Source organism: Stegodyphus dumicola, chromosome X2 (genome assembly GCF_044657685.1).
Source record: "Stegodyphus dumicola isolate Sdum_Otavi_A_Nest chromosome X2, ASM4465768v1".
Lineage (NCBI taxonomy): Eukaryota > Metazoa > Arthropoda > Arachnida > Araneae > Eresidae > Stegodyphus > Stegodyphus dumicola.
In genome coordinates this window covers 55,412,887-55,433,479 of record NC_140781.1, presented here as the reverse complement: position 1 = coordinate 55,433,479, position 20,593 = coordinate 55,412,887, and the positions used below count along the sequence as shown (strand labels likewise).

Below are 20,593 nucleotides of genomic sequence, written 5' to 3'. Positions count from 1 at the left end.
AATTTTCAGGAAATGCAAAGTAGCGCATGATATGCAAATGATTAGAATTGCAAATCCGTAGCGCATGCGTATGCTGAGCAGCGCCCTCTGAACGGCTGATGGATCCGAATAAATAGACGGCTGTAGCGAGGCGTGTATGGTTATCGGTGGTTATCTGCTAGTGGTAAACGTTAACTCAATCTGTACTTATGCCTCGTCGACGAAAGAGAGCGAGATTTGAACAACTTACAGAGTTTGAACGAGGGAGAATCATCGGCCTTCGTGAAGCTGGATTGTCGTATCGTGCAGTAGCCTCTCGTGTGCAGCGTAACAGCAGCACAGTGATGCGCGTTTGGAAGCAGTGGACGGACGAGTGTCGGACAACTCGGAAATCCGGGAGTGGACCCCGAAATGTGACGTCAGCTCGCGATGATAGACACCTGGTCCGCATGGCGCGGACAGACCGTACAGCTTCCTCTAGACAATTGGCAGCACTGTGGTCAATAGCTACAGGTGTTTCATTGTGTGCTTCATCAATTCGTAGACGTCTGCTGCAGTGTGGACTGTGCGCACGGACTCCTTTATACAGGATCCCCCTAACGCACGACCATCGCCGCCTGCGGCTACAATGGGCCAATCAGCATAGAGACTGGCATGCTGATTGGCAGCATGTCGTGTTTTCTGACGAATCCCGCTTTAATTTGTGGTACCATGATGGCCGCATTTGTGTCAGACGCTATGCCGGTGAACGCCACCTTCCGGAGTGCATTATCGAACGCCACAGTGGACGAACACCCGGAGTTATGGTCTGGGGCACCATAGCATATCATAGACGATCTCAATTGCTACGAATTGTGGGCAATCTGAACAGCAACCGGTATATCCGTGAAGTTCTACAGCCCGAAGCTGTTCCCTTCCTTCAAAGCTTGCCAGGCGCTGTATTTCAACAGGACAATGCCCGCCCTCATACTGCTCGGATTGTTAAATCCTTCTTTGCAGCGCAGCAGGTACAGCTTCTTCCTTGGCCTGCGTGTTCCCCGGATATGTCGCCAATTGAACATGTGTGGGATGTCATTGGTCGGCGTCTTGCTCGTGATCCTCGTCCTGTTGCGTCTGCAGACGAACTTTGGGTACGCGTACAAACGATATGGAATGCTCTTCCTCAGTCAGACATTCAAACTTTGTTTGACTCCATGCCACGTCGTGTAGCAGCACTTATTGCGGCGCGTGGTGGCCACACAAAATACTGATTCTGATCTCTTGTTCTTGTTTGTTTGCTTTGAACATTTAATCATTTATTTGTACCACTACCACTCAACTGTGTATTAAATTGCATTCAATTATGACGATTCCTTCTTGGTGTTGCAATTTTCACAAACGTGAGTGTAATTAATCTGCACTGATTAAATACTGTGGTATCTCATTTAAGTAAATTCTGTGATAATTTTCTTTATTTAGATTAGTTTAATGTTTGATCCGTAATAACTGGCTGAATGTAATGATGAATATCTGAATAGTGGGATTGTCCTTATGTACTAACTTTTATCAATAACTGTAAATTTTTGTCTTTTTTCATTTTCTGATATTAAGTTATGATTTTGATTTGTCTTAGAATATACCTAATCCGTGTTTTACTTTTTACAGACTCTAAATGTTATTCACAAGTTATCCAAGGTGCACATCACAGTAGAACTGCTGCAGGTAAAGTTTGCAATGTTTTATTAATTGAAAATTAAAGGTAGATTGGAGCTAACTGCTTAACCATTTGATACTACCTTTCTTTTTACCTCCAGAATAATATTAATACATATGGGAAACAGTGCAGATACTATATTGTGCATAGTAGTGTAATTATTTTTAAATTGATAAATAGTGTTCATGTAAAAATACTGAAATTATAAAAATTCAATAATGAATAATAGTAAAATTAAGATAAATCAAGAACTTAAATTGGACATATATTGCTATTATTGCTGTACCATTTGCTTAGCCCCTGAACATGCTGTAACCAACTGCATTTAAAGGTGCGAGACTGCCTGTTCCAACATTAAGCCAAATAGAAGTTTGCGTCCTTATAACAGCTGCAAAAATGCAATTTTTTTGGGGGGGGAAGAGTAGAAGAGACAATTTAAGCCAATGTGTTATAAAAATCCTCCACATAATCCTTTCTCTTATGTAGATTATCTTAGTGAACTGCAGTGTAATTAATTATTTTTTAAGATTTGTGATTATGAAAAAAAATAGGAATTGAATCATTGTTCTTAAATTTGGTCTCTCAAAAGTCTCATGCTATTTTACTATGCAGAAAGTAATTGGAAGACATAACAAATTCTTTTGGGACTGCTTGATTTTGAATAATTTGTACTTAATGCTAAGTAATGATCAAATCAAAATTTTAAAAAATTACACATTTGCTGTGTTATAGACTTTCCTCTTGTCTCAGAATTACATGTAGGTATTTGAAAATGGAAAATACCTATTGAAAATGAAAACTCGCATTTTATGATTCAGTGGTTTAAACACTAGTGGAGCAGTGTGCAAAGATGAAGATTTGAGTTTGTTTACAAAGCATAAGGGTTTTGGCACTCCAGCCATTAATGTGAACAAGATTATAATAAATGTTGTCCATGAATATTGATGTATATTCACTGCCTGAACTAATAGATTTCTAATGCTAATATATACGGAATTGTTAATCGAAGCGAAAATGTGAAGACTGCACATGCATTTCCTTTAATTGAAACAAGGGTTTGACCATACAAATCTCTGTCTTACGGGACTTGCCACACTCTGCAGATAGACAGTAAATAGTGCTTGTGTTGCTGTCCCTTATTTTTTATTTCTTAGAGCTATGAAATAAATATACTTTTACATTTTAATTTTTTTCCTTTCTTGTTTCACATTTGGATTGCCTTTAAAAAAGTAAGGAGTTTTGATATTATTACAATATCTGAGTTAAAATAACATTCTGAATAACAATTATTGGAGATGTTAAGGTAATGAAAGTTTTAAATTAGGCTAAAAAAATAACCTTAATGTGGCATATTTTTGAAGTAAACTCTATACACTTCAAAAACAACAAAACGTCCCTCTTTCTTAGGGAATTTAATTAACTAATTTTAAGTACAGAGCTATGCATGAATTTTTTTTCTTGCATGTTATAACTGAAACAAAATGACACTGATACAGTCAAAATTCCTAAATGCAAGTACATAAAATTTACTTAATAGATGAGACACACTGAACACATGAATAAATTTTTATCAAAGAATAACTTATTAAATTCATAGTAAATTTTAACCATTAGATTACGTTATTACACCATGTTATCAGTTTGAAAAGTAGGTCATATGCCAGATCTTGGTTGTAAAAGAAATACACAAAATAATAAATAGATTATTGAAAAATGATGTATACCAGATACGATTAAATGTAACAGAAAATTTGCTGTGACAACCACATTTTTAAGTGAAATGTATTATCTTAACATTTTACAAAATTTAAGATATGGCATTGAAAAGCAAAATTATGTGCATGGACATAAGTTAGTAAATTAAAAAAAAAAAATAATAATCAAAGAATGAACATCATGAATAATTTAAAAAACAAGCAAAATTTAATTTAGAAGACTTTTAGACACTTATGATAAATAAATTTGAGACTTCTTCACCCAAAATTAAATTATAATTAACTAACCAGTTTGACTGACCTTCCATGAAATCCTTCAGCTGCACTGTTTTTCAAGCTCGAATACTAAATTCTTTTCTGCATGACATCCTAACCTACAGAAAGTTTGATAACACATTAATAGAATTAATAGAATAGAAAAATTAATACAAAAGTAAAGAACATCATTTAAGCTTAATATTATTAAAAACTTTGGTGCTTTCTCACTATCTGCAAAGCTGTGAAAATTGACAAAATGTTTGTTTGGTTAGTTAATGGTTCATATCTACTGCTCTGCTTCAAATAAGCTTTTTATAAGAAACAAGAAATTTTAGGACACAATATATATATACGGGTCGATATTCACATAATTTTCATCCAATGGAATACTATGCAGAAACAAAGATTAACTTAACTGCAGTGGGCATATATATACGCCTTGCTCAGCTGATGTGTTAACTACCACGAGCGTATATATATGCCCTTCCAAACTACTATCATTTGCTTTGCACTTCTACCTGTAAAATTATTCGCAAAGCTTTGGAATGCAACACCACAATGACCTTGACAAAATATGCGAAGGAGGATACTATTTCAGAGAAGTGTGGGGAGAAATTGGAGAGAGGGGTGTGTCTAAAGCGATGAAAGTAATGACTGCACGGTATTGGCTGGTGTTGTTTGTGTAAAACTTTTTTTTTTTATTCCAGAAATAAAGAAAGGTATAATGGATGTTTCAATTTCATTTATCGTTTTTGAATTATCTTTAATGAACTGCTCGTGCTTCATATTGTTACTGAAACTAACCATTTTGTAGACGAGTATGTGAACCAACACCTTGCAATAAAAATCAAGAACAAAATTGTGGCATTCAATCAGTTCAGAAGAAGTATATGTTTTTTTAGGCATACTGATTTCACAAGGTATCTATGAAACCTGATATTACACTTTACTAGTCTAAAAATGAATTGATCGAAACTCCATTTTAGGGATCTTTTTTATTATAAAAAAATCACTTTATTATGCTTACATCTTTTTATTATAATTTTACTCAAAACAATAAATTTTGTGCATTCATTTCTTTCTTTTTTTGTGAATTATTTATTTTGTGAAATTCTTCTTTATTTTATGAAAGAAAACCGTTTTTAGAAAGTAAAACTTGCACTTAATACATCGCATAACTACGCGTGCCTGTATGAAAAACCATGGCACTATGAAATGAATCTTGTATGTTTTCCGCGGCAGTTAAGGGGTTAAATATAAAGCATTTCATAGTTTGCTATTATCATGTGCAATTTTAGCATAAGTTGAAGCTGTGAATACAGATGATCAGAAAGTATCAAAATTTTTCATGTATAAGAAAAGATTTCCCTGACAATAGTATCTCGGTTTTTTAGCATTGACTTTTATATAATGCATTATAAATGTATAGTAATATATATATATATATATATATATATATAATAAAAAGATAATTGCATATTATTTATTTAATTTTTTAAGTATTAAACCTATTGAACAGAATTCTTTCACGTGAACATCTAAAACTCAATTTTTAATTCTTAACTAAAAACTAAATGAAATAAATAATAAAACCATGTATATTTCTTATGAAGCCCATCATTTCTTAAGATGCCCACTTCTGAAAGTTCCCAGCATTTCTCAGTATATTATTAAATTACTAAACTAAGCATGAATGATAGTCATGTTCGCTAAAGTGACAATATTTTTCACACTTTTTTGTTACCACAGGTAACAAGTAGGCTTTGATAAATCTTTAACTGATACATGCAACATTTGTCTTAAATTTGTATAAATAATAAATTTAAATGAGCTCTTTATAATATACTCGAAGAAATAGACAAGAAAAGAAAAAAAAAAGGATGCACCAAGAAGGAGTTATCCAAATGGGACGAAAATCGGTAGAAGTGATGTACATGTACAGAAAAACAAATGATTAAAGTTTGAGAAAAATTGGATGATTTATTGAAGTGATAGAGCTTCACAAAGTAAAAAAGTCAGTAACGCGTTTGTCCACCTCTGGCCCTTATGCAAGCAGTTAGTCGGCTTGGCATCGATTGACAGAGGTTGTGGATGTCCATCCAACTGGTGCGTTAGATCGTCAACATCCCGAGCTGGTTGGAGGGCCCTGCCCATAATGTTCCAAATGTGCTCGATAGGAGAGAGATCTGGCAACCTTGCTGGCCAAGGTAATGTTCGGCATGCACTAAGACAAAGAGTAGAAACATGTTCAGTGTGGGGGGTGGGCATTATCTTGCTGAAATGCAAGTCCAGGGTGGCGTGACATGAAGGGCAAAACGACGGGCCTTAGAACTTCGTCGACGTACTGCTGTGTTGTAAGGTTGCAACGAATGACAACGAAAGGGGTCCTACTCTGAAATGAAATAGCACCCCAGTTCATCACTCTTGGTTGTCAGCCTGTCTGCCGGAAGACAGTCAGGTTGGTATCGTACCGCTATCCGGGCGTCTCCAGACTCGCCTTCGCTGGTCATCGAGGCTCAGTTCAAAGCGGGACTCATCACTGAAGACTATTCTACTCCAGTCAGTGACGACATTCCAGTGCGAATGAGCCTGACACCACTGCAAACGGGCTTGACGTTGCACAGAGGTGAATGGTAGTCTGTGCAAGGGGCGCCTTGACCTCAGCCCCCTTTCTGTGAGCTGTCTATGAATGGTCCTTGCGGTCACTGAAGCACTAGTTGCAGGTAAAATTGATGATAATGATGCATCTGGGGCTGTGAGTGCCACTCTGATGATTGCTCGTTCTTCACGTTTTGTCGTTTCACTAGGCCTACCGCTTCCTTCTTGACGCTGTGTGCGACCATGGTTCACCCACTCCTGTCAACACCGTCTAATAGAAGCATGGCTCCAGTTCAAATGTAGACCTATTCGCCGATAAGACCAACCGACTTCTTTCAGCCCAACTACACGACCTCTCTCAAATTCTGACATCTGCGCATATCATTGGCGCACCTGTATGCGATAGCATAGTTACTGTATACCAGAGTACACGGAATGAATTTTGTGAAGAATTTATAACCTGGAATCATAATTTCTCCTCTTAAATATCCTGCCAGTTGCGCTGTAGTGACAACCGTTCATTCATTGGCAGCCAAAATGTAAAATTTTGCATTTTCTGTCGAAACCTGTATGCATATCAATTTGTGTCCAATTTGCTTTATATCTTCTCGGTGCATCATTTTTTTTTTTTTTTTTTTTTTTCCTTCCCTCCTAAGAATGTAATTTTATACAAAAATTTGTATGTTATATAGCAGAATATTGGCCAGACTAATGATTCAGCAAATAATTCAAATTTCAGCTTATGTTAAAATAAAAACTATAACAGAAAGATAAGCAAATTTCCTTATGAACAATGTATTTTAACATTATTCAGTCACTGGCAATCACACAGTACTGATTACTTCAATTTACTGTAATTGTGTTAATTAAAAGACTGTAATGTTTTAATTAAATGTAATGTTAATTAAAGCATAATGGCCTTTTCCTCTCCCTCTTCCTAACACCCAATGAAAACCCAGATAAGAAATATAAAAATATCAGTAAAAATAAATTATATTATTGAATGACACTTTACATTAATTACATTTATGCATATATTATTTTATTTTAAATTACTTCAAAATCAAAGAAGGAAAGGAGAGAAACTTTAATATTGACATTTCTAAAATAATACAAACATTAATAATTTAGTACAGTTTGCTATTTCAGGCAAAAAGAATTCACTTTTCTGGATAACATTTATATTTCCATCTCACCTTCAATGAAATATTAAGAAAAATGCATATACTTTAAACACCAGTTTGTTTTATTTATCAGACAGATTATATCAACTCAAACAAACATATCAGTAAAATTTGGTAGTAATAATTCTGAATGTTAGACAACTTGTAAGATTCAACAAAAATGATCAATACTTTTATAATAATAACAGTACTACAGTAACATGAACTTAAAATAAAATAAGCCAGTATATAATAATGGTGCATTGGTTTCTAAAACAATGGGCAGGATGAAAAAATACATGTATTATGCTATTCAAATTCTTCACCTTTCCTAATATTCTCATGTTCACTTTACATAACTAAAGTATCTAAAATACAATAAAAATGCTAACAATATTTATGAGAAAATGTTAAAAGTATCTAAAACACAATAAAAATGCTAACAATATTTATGAGAAAATGTTAAAAGTAATCATAAGCATTTGATTGAAGGACCATATTTTGTCTTTCTGCAAGTCGAACCTTAAAATGATATGCAGTTTGAAAAAGTGCTTAATCTTTAATAAAGTATTCAAAAGTTAAAAAGAGGTACTGTTCTGTTATCGGGACCAAGTTCAGAAATGTATATATGTATGCATGTATATTTGTAAATGTATCTGTGTGTATACATATACACATACATACAAACACACATTCATACATTTCCGAATCCCGTCCCCCGATAACAGAACAGTACCCCCCAAAACACTTAAAACCTCTAATTCTCCATGTTTTAAAATTGAATTACAAACTAGATTAAGGTGCCGTTTCAACCATGCATATTTTGGACAAAACTATGCAAACTTTTTTTTTTTGGACAAAATTCTTTTGAACAAAAATAATTAATTAATAGGGAAATAGTTAAATAATGCTGAATTCATTTTCATTGAAATGTAAAACTTTGCTTGTGTGATGACCACCTTCTTGTGGTAAAATAGCTTAAAACTCTTGATAATACTCAAATCAAATGGTAGAAGCTCACTTGTGCATGTTAGATCCTACCAGTACTTGAATGGTTAAAACCATTCAAAGTTTTTCAGGATTTTGGAGATATAACTAGAGTATTGTAAACCCTTGCTGAACACAGATTTGCAGAGCACTATCAAGTTATATACAAGTTATCTTAATGATTTCCATTGATTTGTCCAGAGATAGAATTTCATTCATAGGTGATTCAATGCTTATGCATCAACACTGAATGCCTACTGATATCAGCTGTGGCTAAAAGTTGTCAACAATTTTAAAGAATTTCTATGGATTGAAAATGAAGCCAAAGAAATCTAAAAAATTTAAAAAACAATTGGGAGAAAGGTTTTTCAGATGTGGAAGAAGGACTGAGAAATGGCAAATGAAGAGTTGAATTACCTCGTATCATCAGCTGACAGTGAAAGCAGTGATACTGAAGAAGATAAAGCACCCCTTAACTTACATGAATTATTAGAAAAGGCACTGTTTGATTTTAGAAAATGTGTGCATCTTACCACATTTTTTTTTTTTTTTTTTTTTTTTTTTTTTAAATTTTGTTAAATTAGTCATTGCCCCAAATATAAATTACCAGCTTTTTAAAAAGTGATTTTATCCATGTGCTTATTGTAAGCAGTAATAAAAATCCTCTCAATTAACGTTTGTTTTTTTCCCCTCTTAATTGCAGCAATATTTGTGTTTATTTAAATTACACATTCTTTCAGTCTAAGTTATACCTAACACTTTTCTCCCATAGAAAATTAATGTTGCGGAACGTGATTATATTGTATATACAATGTATTAGTGAAAAAACTTATGCATTAAGAGAGTACTGTAAGTGTTACTCACTGTGCTGATTTGCTTTAACTATTACTTAACTGAAGAACATGTTTGATTTATAAATTAATGGAAGAAATAATGCTCCAGTGCTTCTCTTTGATTTTCATTACAAAGTTAATAATCAAATTTTTTTTTGTGTGTTGAATTCTAATGATTTTGAACACAGATACATATAATATGTCTGTCAAATCTCAATCGTAACTTTTTTAAGTTCCCTATAATGAGTCAAAAATTTTTCACATCTTTTAACCCCTTCACGCCGGGTAGTGGAAACGCGCGCTTATCGCGGAGGCCGGCAGTGTCTTACGCGAGCGTCTGTCCAGGGCCGTAGGCTTTTTTGCTATTGAGCCTAAATCCATGAAATTTCCGAAGTATCAACGCATTGTTTAATAATGCTCTATAGAGTATTTAAACAGCTTATGCTTTAAAGATATTTTTATACTATATACTTTAATTACCTTATTTCTTGTTTAAATGCATATTTTACACATTTTATTTTCATTACTCACCATTTTATGACTTTTAACATTATACATCTAAAAACTAAATATATTACTTAAAATTCTCTTTCCGTATGAAAAATTTGAAAACAGGGATCTACACACAGTCCTACGTTACATTACTTGCACTCGTAATAACTCATTTGCCGTTTTGGAGGATTTTTCCGGGAATGTGAACAAACGAAGCATCGTCGTCTCATTTTCTTATCAGTCTCTTCTGAACAAAGTTTTAGAAAATTTCTTTCAGTTAATCTTTCATAATCAACATCTGAAATATTTTGCATCATTTCTGCTATTTCATGCTCTGTTAAACATTTTCGACGCTTCTACATTGCAACGGTAAAAACAGAAAGAATTCACATCTAACAAGATCTAATTATTTTCTAAAAACTGAAGTGCAAACTGAAATATCCAACGCTTTAGTGCAAATAAAACTTCTCTATTTACAATAAACAACTACCACATGCGAATAAAGTGCGATTTAAAGAGACGTCATAAATCACGCCATTCGGAAACATTTATTTCCCCTTTTGTTTATATAATCAAAAACATGTGTATGTGAGTCATGCTTCTCTCATTTCGAGTAGAAGGTCTAATGTACATGTATCTGAAACCATATGGACATACAGTGCGATCTTGTGGCAGAAATTATAGTTTTTAAAACGTTCCAGGACACTGGCACAAATACGTGACAGTCGGCGCTGAGCGGGAAAACGCTCTGGCACGCCTGCGTGTCAGCCGGGAAGTGAGTGTGTTCGTTGCTGGCACGTAGACGTGACAGTCGGCGCGAAGGGGTTAAAATTGGGGTGACAGATAGAGGCTAATACTGTTTTTTGAATTTTTCTTGCATGACCACAAAAGAGGTCGTGAAGATTCGTATGGCATTGTAGTTTGTGCTCTGAAAGTGAGGGAAGAAAGGTACAAAAATATAAAGAGGATCAGATTAAATTGTAAAAGTATGAAAACTGAAAATTAGTTTCAAACATAGGAGACATTAGAATTTTTTCATCAAACACTTAAATAGGTCATAAAAATAATATTCATCAAGTATGAAAATATCCGGAATAAATTTATGAATTTCGTCAAGCGCTCAAACCTTTTTTTTTTAATATAAATCCTATTTTTAAAATTCAAAAATAAAAATATTGCTGAAACAAGCATTTCTATGACTAATAATCCTTTCATAAATCAAAATTTAAAAATTATCCTGCTGGAGCAAATGTATTATTTCACATGCCAACTATGAGTATACTCATATGTATATAGTTACTACTAAAAGTAGTAATCTGTTATATCTATTTTAAAGTAATAAAACAAACAAAAATAATTAAATGCATAAAATGCAGATAGGATCTTGGTGTGTGTGAACAGATGCACTTAATCACCTTTGGCAGCAAACTTGTTAAACTAAAGAGAAGTATTTAATAATATAAGCTTCCCTTATCAAGAGCTAGTTTAGCAATTATAAAAAGTGTAAACACAGTAAAGTCAAGCAGTGCAAATATTGGGTCATATGGAAAACTGCAACTTTTCAAATTGTAGCTCATTTTCTTCTAATTATTTTTTTACTGCTGATAAGGAGTGACCGTGTAAATTGTAGCTCATTTTCTTCTAATAATTTTTTTACTGCTGATAAGGAGTGACCTTGTTCAAAGCAAATGTTTAAATATGGTCTTTTCTGGTTGTATAATTCTAGTTTCTGTTCTGGCATAATTTTTCTTTCAGTGTTAGTGTGCATAATAAAGAATTCTAAAAAGTTAATTTTTGTCATATTTTTTTATTTTTATTTAAAAAAATAACTAGTTGGACTGGTTGTAAAATTTGTATGTTATATGAAGGTACTGATCTTTCTGATGACATAGTTCAAAGGTAGTTTGGGAAATTAAAATGTGAAAATTTCAGCTTCAAAGATTCCGGACAGCCATTCATTGTAAACATTGGAGCTATAAAAAGGAGCTGTTGCTGAAAATCCATGTTGGCAGTTCAGGAACTATCAGACAGACTAAATATTCCACAAAATACACTACATGATCTCTTAAAGAAGGTTGGGTGTGTAAGCTGCTATGATACCTGGATATCCCATACATTAACAGAGCAAAGTAAACTGGCATGACTTTCCACTATGTTGTTCTTTAAGGGACTATCACTTTTAGGGACACACTTGGCTAGGCAAGACATTTCCGAGAAATAAGATTCTATTAGCACTGGTGTAAACAGAAGGTTTCCGAGAAATGCTTCGAAACATGTTCTTGCTATGCTAAATATTTTGAAACATTCCCGAAAATGTTTCGTCTGGAGCTGGTTTCTATGCAGAGACCAACCAATCAGATGAAGGTCCTGCTTCTGAAGGATCACGGGTAATTTTCAATATGGCGATGGCTCTCATTGTGAAATCATGGACGGTGGAAATAGAAGCTGATTTAATTGAAGAAATATGGAAAAAGCCGTATATATATATATATATTGCTCTTTTATTATTGTTTAACTGTCTAAAAGTTATTTTGAAACATTGTTATATTCATTAAATTTATAATCATGGAAATTTCAGAGTGGACAATATTTTATGATGTGCTCGGTGTTGTGCAGATTCTAATGATTTGTTTATAAATTATTCATCACCAAAAGTTTGCCAAATTTGTCGTATTTCGTACTGCTCGTATGAAAAGAATGTTATTGTTATACAATAGAATTTTTTTTAATTAAATTTAAGGGGAGTAATTTTAAAAATATATTTATATATGTGCGACTTTACTTTTCTGCTAATTACTTTTATTACTTTTAAACTTAAATTGCATAATCAGTGATCATGTACATTTATTAAAATGTAGATTATGTAATAATGAGGATACCCATTAAATTTGTATGCTATTATCTTCATGTTATTAATGAAATTCTTTTTAGATTATATACATTATTAACATTAAAAACTATATTTTATTATAAATGCTACACATTGAAACATTGGAAATTTATGGATTTATTATTATGAATGATGAATAACATTTGTATATAGATTCATTAATATAAATCTTATTCATTACATAAATACTAATAAACGTATGTCAACAACTTCTAAACAATCGCATCTCTTTCTCTAGGTGTATGTAAATATATGACTTATTAGATATATGTATATATATTTGAATAAATGAACACTACCAAAAAGTTTATTTGAAGTTACTTCTAATTCATATAATGATTACATAATTGGCAGCAACTATTGTCATCAGTTCTTTGCACATTAGCATGGATATGGAATACACAGTTTAAAAAATAATTGAAGTGCATTTTGCGCATTTGGCTAGTCATTAAAATATACACTTTAAAAGTAACAATTAATGTAATATTGCCAAGGAATTGAGCCAACAGTATTAAAGTAATTACAAAATATATTTTGTATAAACACGGAATTTGAAAGCAAATGTTCCTATTGCCAATCTGAGCAATTACTGATTCCTGTTTCGCTTTCAAGTCTGTTTACCAAGTAAAGTTAGTAACCTGTTTTGTGGAACAGAAGTTCCGAGAATTGTTTCTGTCAGCGTCGTGTTCCACCAACTAATAGCGTATGTGATAACAGTTTTACCGAATTGAAATAAAAAAAGCTCCCCCCCCTTTTTTTTTGTAATTGCTAATTACTGAAGATGAGAAGTGGATAGTATACAATAATGTTAATGAAAGACATGGGTAAGCCAAAAGAACCTTGTTTAGTAACATCCAGAGGAGCACAGCATCTCCAGAAAATAATGTTTTATGTTTGGTGGCATTACACAAGAATTATATCTGATAAATTGTTGCCACCAAATCAGATGCTAAATGTGGAGAAATACTGTTTCCATTTAGCAATTTTAAAAGTAGAAATCAGAGCAATGCACCCAGAACTGACCAATTATTAAGGTGTCGTCTACCCTCATGACAATGCTTGCCCCCATGTTTCAATGAATGATAGATAAAGACTTACTGAATATGTCTGGGATGTTTTGTGTCTCCCCAAGTGTTCACTAGACCTTGACCTAGAGTTAGGTCACTTTTCTGGAAATTGTCAAACAGTATATCTATAACTTCTTTACAAATAAACCTGATGACTTTTTCTAAAAAGCTGATGTGTGCACCACATGATACCACACATCAGTTTTATAATTCGTTCGGAAATAAAGAGTCCTTTATTCCATCCTTAAGTACAGATGTGATGCAAAAACAGCATTAAATTGCATTCGATAATGGTAAAAATGAATATTTTTGTTGAAATATGGTACCCGCATTTTTTCATGATTACAGTACTTCCTTTACTTAGTACAAGGAAGTAAAAAGGAATTTCCAGCTGCGAGGTAGATGGCAAAAGATCACAGAATAAAATGATGTTCGTAAGATTCAGTCAAGTTTTCTTTTGTTGTTATACTGCTTCATTTGTATTTATTATCAAAACACCGCAGAACTTCCAAGTAACCAAGAACCATGCAAGGTATATAGGTAAAATACTGGATTAAAAAAACTTAATGTTTGAAAATGGTTCAACCTATTACCAAATAATGATTCAGCAAAAGCACCAAATAATGGTTCAGTGTTTCACCATCTTTTGGTTGCAACTTTTTCAGTATTATAATTTGGTGAAACCTTGAACCAAATTTTTAAGTGTATAATTTGTAATATAATAAAACTAGTGAGTATCAGCTGAAATATGTATTTCTGAAACAAAGTACAAAATAAAAATATGGGTATTCTTTCTGCTAAGTGAAATATTTCAGCAATATTATTATGTATTTTTCTTAATATTATTTATATTTTATTGGATTATTTTAATAAAAGTTTAACCATTTTACTTGATTTTTTTGGAGGGTCTGTTATGTTCATTTAAAAATTATTATAAATCTCCTTTTCAGAGTGTTATATTCTCAAATGTTTTCATATTAACAATTTAAATACTTATTTGAGATATTAACAATATAAATGTTAACAGTAGAATAATAATATACGTACTTTTTGAAAAACACAAACATTAGAAGAATTTGCGAAAAAAAGATCCAGTGGTAGACGGCATCTTTTTATTCGCAGTTTATTATTAAATTTGGGGGGGAGGAGAGTGGCTAAAAGCATAAAACAGTAGTAATTTATCCCGAGTATACAATGTTTAATAATTTAATACATCTGTCGGGGGGGGGAATTTTAAAATCCCGTCTTACAAAAGAAATGGCGCTGATATTAAAACAAGGTGACAAATTATAACATCGTAATTAAAATCTTAATGAAAATTATGTTTTTCTTAAATTAGTTTACGTTGTGAATTTAAAAAAAGTATTTTTGTATTTCCTCAGTGTACTTTTTAGGAAGAAAAAAGTTAAAATTTTCGCTAAGATTTAAAAGAATAATTCACGTGGTTGTAGAAGTAGGCTTAAGCCACGCAACCGAAAATACATCATTAAAAGATATTCACCTTATTAAAATAAAAATACTATACCTCAAATTTATTAATAATTAATGTACAAATTATTAAGTAGACAGCATATTAATGTAGAAGGTACTGTGTAAAAATAGAATAAATACAAAATAAAAAACCTGCTTACCGTTCTTACAGCAGAATCTAATTAAGAATGACGAATATAAAAAATGACTATTAATTTTGCTGTTAGAAACTATTGTAATATTACGTAAAGCGAACTTTTGAGGCCTACAGATAGCACGTAGCTGTCAATTAGCGTCACCTATTGACGAGATGAGACAATTACGTCGAAAGAATTAAGAACATTTCCTGAAGTAATTGATCAATCCTTTTGTATGCCAAAAAACGTGAAGATCGCCAAACCATGATGGTTCTTAGAGCTGCAAAAATCATAATGATTCTTAGATTTAAAAAAAAAAAGTACTATAAAAATGCTATCATGTGCATTTTTCATTTCATTTGATGATTAATAAAGAAATCGTCTAAAAAAGGTCTTAAAAATCTGCTAACTAAAGTGCTTCAATAAAATTCCGTACATGCAAAAAAATAGGTGATTTTCTTGGGAGCATATATGCACAAATCAGTTCTGTCAAAGAAGGAAGTAAATAAAAAAATATTTCGCTGAATCAGGTTTGATGTATGGAACTTAAGAAAAATTTAAAGAAATTTGCATTTCAGATATGTGTAAATTCTCTTGAATTCTGAAGGACTAATAGGATACATTTATTTTTAACGCACATTAGGTCAAATTAAAAGTCTGCTGTGCAAATTATATTTATTCTTAATGTGGAAGGCTATTCTGGACATTAAGCATTGTAATGAAACAGTTTCCCGCGAACGGGCTGGCTGTATGGGCGTTTTCGTGGTTTTCCCCATGTGTAACGTGTATACGAGCCAGTTTCCCTTAGAAAGTCCTTCACGAAGTCTCGTTCGAAGCATCCCTCCCTTTAGGCAGATAGCCCTCGTGTTCTTTGCCATAAATGAATTGAATGAATAATGTAAATAAAGCATTCCTCTTTAAAGAGATATCCCTTCAGATGAATTTTTACGAAGCTATCTGGCTCCAACAATATCCGTTTCTGGAGGTTACTAGCAAAAGTCTCCGATGTTGTCTGGATACATGGTTCGCTGAAAAACTTCTGGAAGTCTGAGACTCTGGCCATGACTACTTGCATAATAGAATGATATGTATCTTTTTGGATAGCAATAAGCAAACCCAGCAGTAGTATTAGTAATGTCACAGTCCAAGACGTGAGAATTTAATGCTATTTTTTTATGTTCTATGAAGGCGCTCAACTTTGCCATTACAGGAGGGGTGGTAGGCAGTAATATGTTGCAAATTGATGCCACAGATTTTGGACGAAGCTCGTAATGTGTCACATTTAAATTGGAATCCAGATCACTAATGAGTTTGCTTAGCGTTCTGAAACGCGCTATCCAGTTGCTATAAAAATCTCTTGCTACAATATCAGCTAAAATATTATCTAAAGGAATTGCTTCCATCTGGAGTGGCAAATGGTGGGTTACTGCTGTGTTGAGTGGCGGCAGGTAGCGTATCTGACTCCTTACAATGGTTGGGTACGTTTGAGAGGTTGCTTGATACTTACTGCATTATTGAACACAAACATATTTATTACAATTACAAGAAGCTCTTTAAATATATATATATATATAATTCATGGATGGCCTAGACAGTTATTGAAATGAATTATAGTCCTCGTAGTGTGAGGAGCCTGCTGACGAGAGTCTCTAGTCGAGAGCTCAAGAGCATTCTAAGTCTCTATAGTGGAAAGTTCAGGAGCCTTCTGACGTGTTACTCCGATTGATTTTGCCACGCCTCCGTAATTCTTCTGTTGCATTTTACATCATCTGATTCGTTATATCTGGAACGATAGCGGAGGGAAAACAAAATCTTTGGTTCGTCAGCCCTCCTGAAATTGAGAGGCTTTGACGACAGAACCCGGTTTAGGTCTGAAACCCGCTTGCAAAAACAAGCGAAGTGGAAACACTACATTGAGTCCCTATCGACTGACGGCGGGTCTTTTTGGCGCGCTGCCGCCCGACTACGCAAACAATATAAACACATTCCGCCCCTCCCTTGAAACGGCCAATGCTAACCAGATGGCTTTTACAGACACTGAAAAGGCTGAAGTTATTGCTGACAGCCTTGCTACACAATTCAGTCCAAATAACGACGCCCCTGTATAACCATCCGGTTACACAGGGGCGCATACACTCATGTGTTGAATATTTCTTAACACAACCCATCACGCTTGATCTCAGGCCGACTGATCCAACTGAGATGCTCGAGTTCATCGATAAAATGAAGCTGATGAAGGCCCCTGGCATAGATCAAATTTCGAATCGCATGATTAAAAACTCCCCCATTATGAATATTGTATGGATAACGGTCTTGATTAACCTTATGCTTAAAAGGTGTTACTTCTCTGACTGTTGGAAAATTGCCGCAGTCATTCCTATTCCAAAACCGAGTCAAATTTAAATCACCGTCAACTACAGGCCTATTAGCCTCTTATCATCTCTCTCAAAAATATATGAATTTGTTTTACTTAAACTCCTGAATGAATTCTGCCGTGATCGAAATTTAATAATCACGGAACAATTTGGCTTCCGGCCTGAACACTCCACGGTACACCGGTTACTCCTTGTAGTGGAATTCATTCACGAGGGCTTTCGTAAACAAGAGAAAACTGGAATTGTCTGTCTTGACATTGCCAAGGCCTTTGACAGGACTTGGCATGACGGGCTTATTTACAAGTTCATGCGGCTTGTATTTCGGCACATTAAAACTATCAACTGGTACCTGACGGGTAGATCCTTTCGCCATGAATACTCAACTCCCTGCTCGATCTGTGCTGGGGTCCCACAAGGAAGTTTGCTCGGACCTCAGATGTTCAACATCTACGTAAATGACATACCTAAGTCATCTAATCTAGCTTTATATGCGGACGACACATCCATCATGAACCAACATTCCAACACCTCCACGGTAATTTCTGCACTGCAGAATTATCCTTCAAGCTTAGAGCTCTGGCTGGGACTGTGGAAGATCAAAATTAATGTCGCTAAATGTGCTGCCACTTTATTTATCCGAAGTACTTTCCCAAATTTACCTAACTTGCAGTTCTTCGGAGAACCAATTCCCTGGGTTCCTACCTATAAGTGATACTTGATTCAAAATTAACTTGGCAACCTCATATTCAAAAAACAATTCCCAATGCGAAGGTTGTCAAAACCTAATTACTGCCTTTTTTCGCTAGAAATAGCGACCTGTCCACGAAAAACAGGATTTTGCTCTATAAGTCAATGATAAGGCCAGTTCTGACATATGCTAGCCCGGTTTGGGGCGCAGCAGCAATTACTAACAGGAAACATATCCAAATTTTTCAGAACATTATGCTACGGCAAATTTATAAAGCTCCTTGGTTTGTTACGAACGAAGACATTCATAATGCAGCCAAAATTCTCTCCATAAATCGCTTTATACAGCATTTCGGCTAAGTTTTTCCAAAAGATTGCTTCGATCAGAAACCCCGTACTCCACAGCCTCCCTGTTTATCATCCAAGAATTGCATCGTCAAAAAAGAGACCCAGAGCTATTCTGGGGAACGCATATCCCAAGAGGCGTTGCTATGGAGATCAGGCGCCTCGAAGGTTTCAATACACTCGTTCGCTTGCCTCCCCCTGAGTGAATTCGCTGATCTTTCAGCTTCCCTCGGGGTTACTCTCTCTTTGTCCCGTAATCGGGCAATCTTACTTTTTTCAACCGTAAGCAGTTGTTATCAGGCTCTAAGCACATCTTTGTTCCCTTCTTAAAAGGGTTCTAGTGCAAGGATTACTAAATTTAAATTTAATGTTTTTAAGAGAACTTAATGCTTTTTCATTAGTTATCATAACACTTAATGCAATACAAGTTAATGCAATCTTATTATATTTATAAAAGTTTCTCCTCAGAGACATTGCTGGCCGTGTCTCTTTAACTCAAACTCGCCTAACGAGTTCCAGCTTTTCTCCTCCCCTAGACCCGAAGCACTTGCGACATGAAGTTTTTCGCCAGTGTTTCCGCTTTCGTGTTGTTAACACTACATGACCATTGATCAAGGAAACATTGATGCTTTTCAAAATTCATGATGTAACCCCTCCAAATTGATTCTGGCCCTTATTCGACACCAAAATTAGTAAATTATGTCTTTCACTGTTTTTTCCTTTTTTCACTGTGGAAGGCAGTTACTCTTTTTGTTAAATTAACATTTTGGCACTAAATTTACCTCTTTGCGGAACCCTCTTTTTGGCGATAAAGATAATTCTTTGACGATGTGGGGATAAAGGTTACATGTCTAAGAGTCCCGTAATAAAACCCTTCCTTGGTCCTTGGTAAAAATCATTGGTTCGTCAGCCCTCCTGAAATTGAGAGGCTTTGACGACAGACACGGCGCAGAATGCTAAAATCTCCTGACTTTAGGGTTGAAGTTATGTCTCTTGCACTATCAACAGAAACGAATTATTGCGTTTGCGATGTCAGAAACATGTCGTGTGACACATCGTAAAAGCTTGGAAGCAGTAACTTGCGGGACCGCACACACGATTTTCTCATCTCTGTGTAATCCGCCGCTTACTCTCCTTCTAGTATCATCGTGATGCTACGTAAAAATCAGGGAAAAGCACATGTCTACCTGAACGAGTTTGACGAATATTTGGTTTGGCGTGATTGGGCAGTTCTAGGTTTCAAAGTATCAGGAGAGCGAGTATCCATTTCGGTATTAAACAGAAATGCTGCTTTCACCCTGTCAATTGAGACCGAAACAATTTTTCCATGAATGGATAATTTGAACACTTTTTCACTTCGTTTGAGAACTTTAAAAGTTTCGTCGTATGGTGGTTGTAGTGGCCATCGTACTGCATCACGTCGCACAAAGACATGTGGATACGTTTTTAAATCTTCGTGAATAAACACTGCTTTTGCTGTATGTGATCCAGTTCGTTTTGATTTAACCTGCAGTTAATCGAGTTCTTATTTTAACTCTTAAGTGTTAAAATTAAGTGTTAAGTTGCTGCATGCAACTTCGAAGTTGTTCGATGTATTCAACAGGATCAGTTGCAACATTGGATGTGTCGAGAAAAATCGCATCGGAGTTTAATGGTAGTTCCGTATACAAGTTCAGCTGGAGTGCAAACGGTGGTTTCTTTGAGAGCTGTTTTCAAACCAAGTAACACAGTTGCTAAGACTTCTGTTCATTTTAGTCGTGACACATTAATGCACCTTTTAAAGGATGGTGAAATTCCTCAATTAAGCTATTGCTTTGAGTATGATAAGCAGTTGTGCGTATTTGTTGTACGCCTAGTAGTTTAATTAGAGCCTTAAATAAACAAGACTCAAATTGACGTCCTTG

General features: G+C 34.4%; 1 protein-coding gene across 2 annotated transcripts in view; it reads left to right on the top strand.

Moving 5' to 3' along the window:
* Nucleotides 1-20,593, top strand: part of LOC118193082 (transcription elongation factor B polypeptide 3-like) — a 242,034-nt gene that overhangs the window by 105,211 nt on the left and 116,230 nt on the right. For both annotated transcript variants that reach the window (XM_085809426.1, XM_085809425.1), the window contains exon 2: nucleotides 1,624-1,680. In XM_085809426.1, coding sequence (XP_085665552.1) covers nucleotides 1,624-1,680 — 57 coding nt within the window. The remainder of the gene's footprint in view (nucleotides 1-1,623; nucleotides 1,681-20,593) is intronic.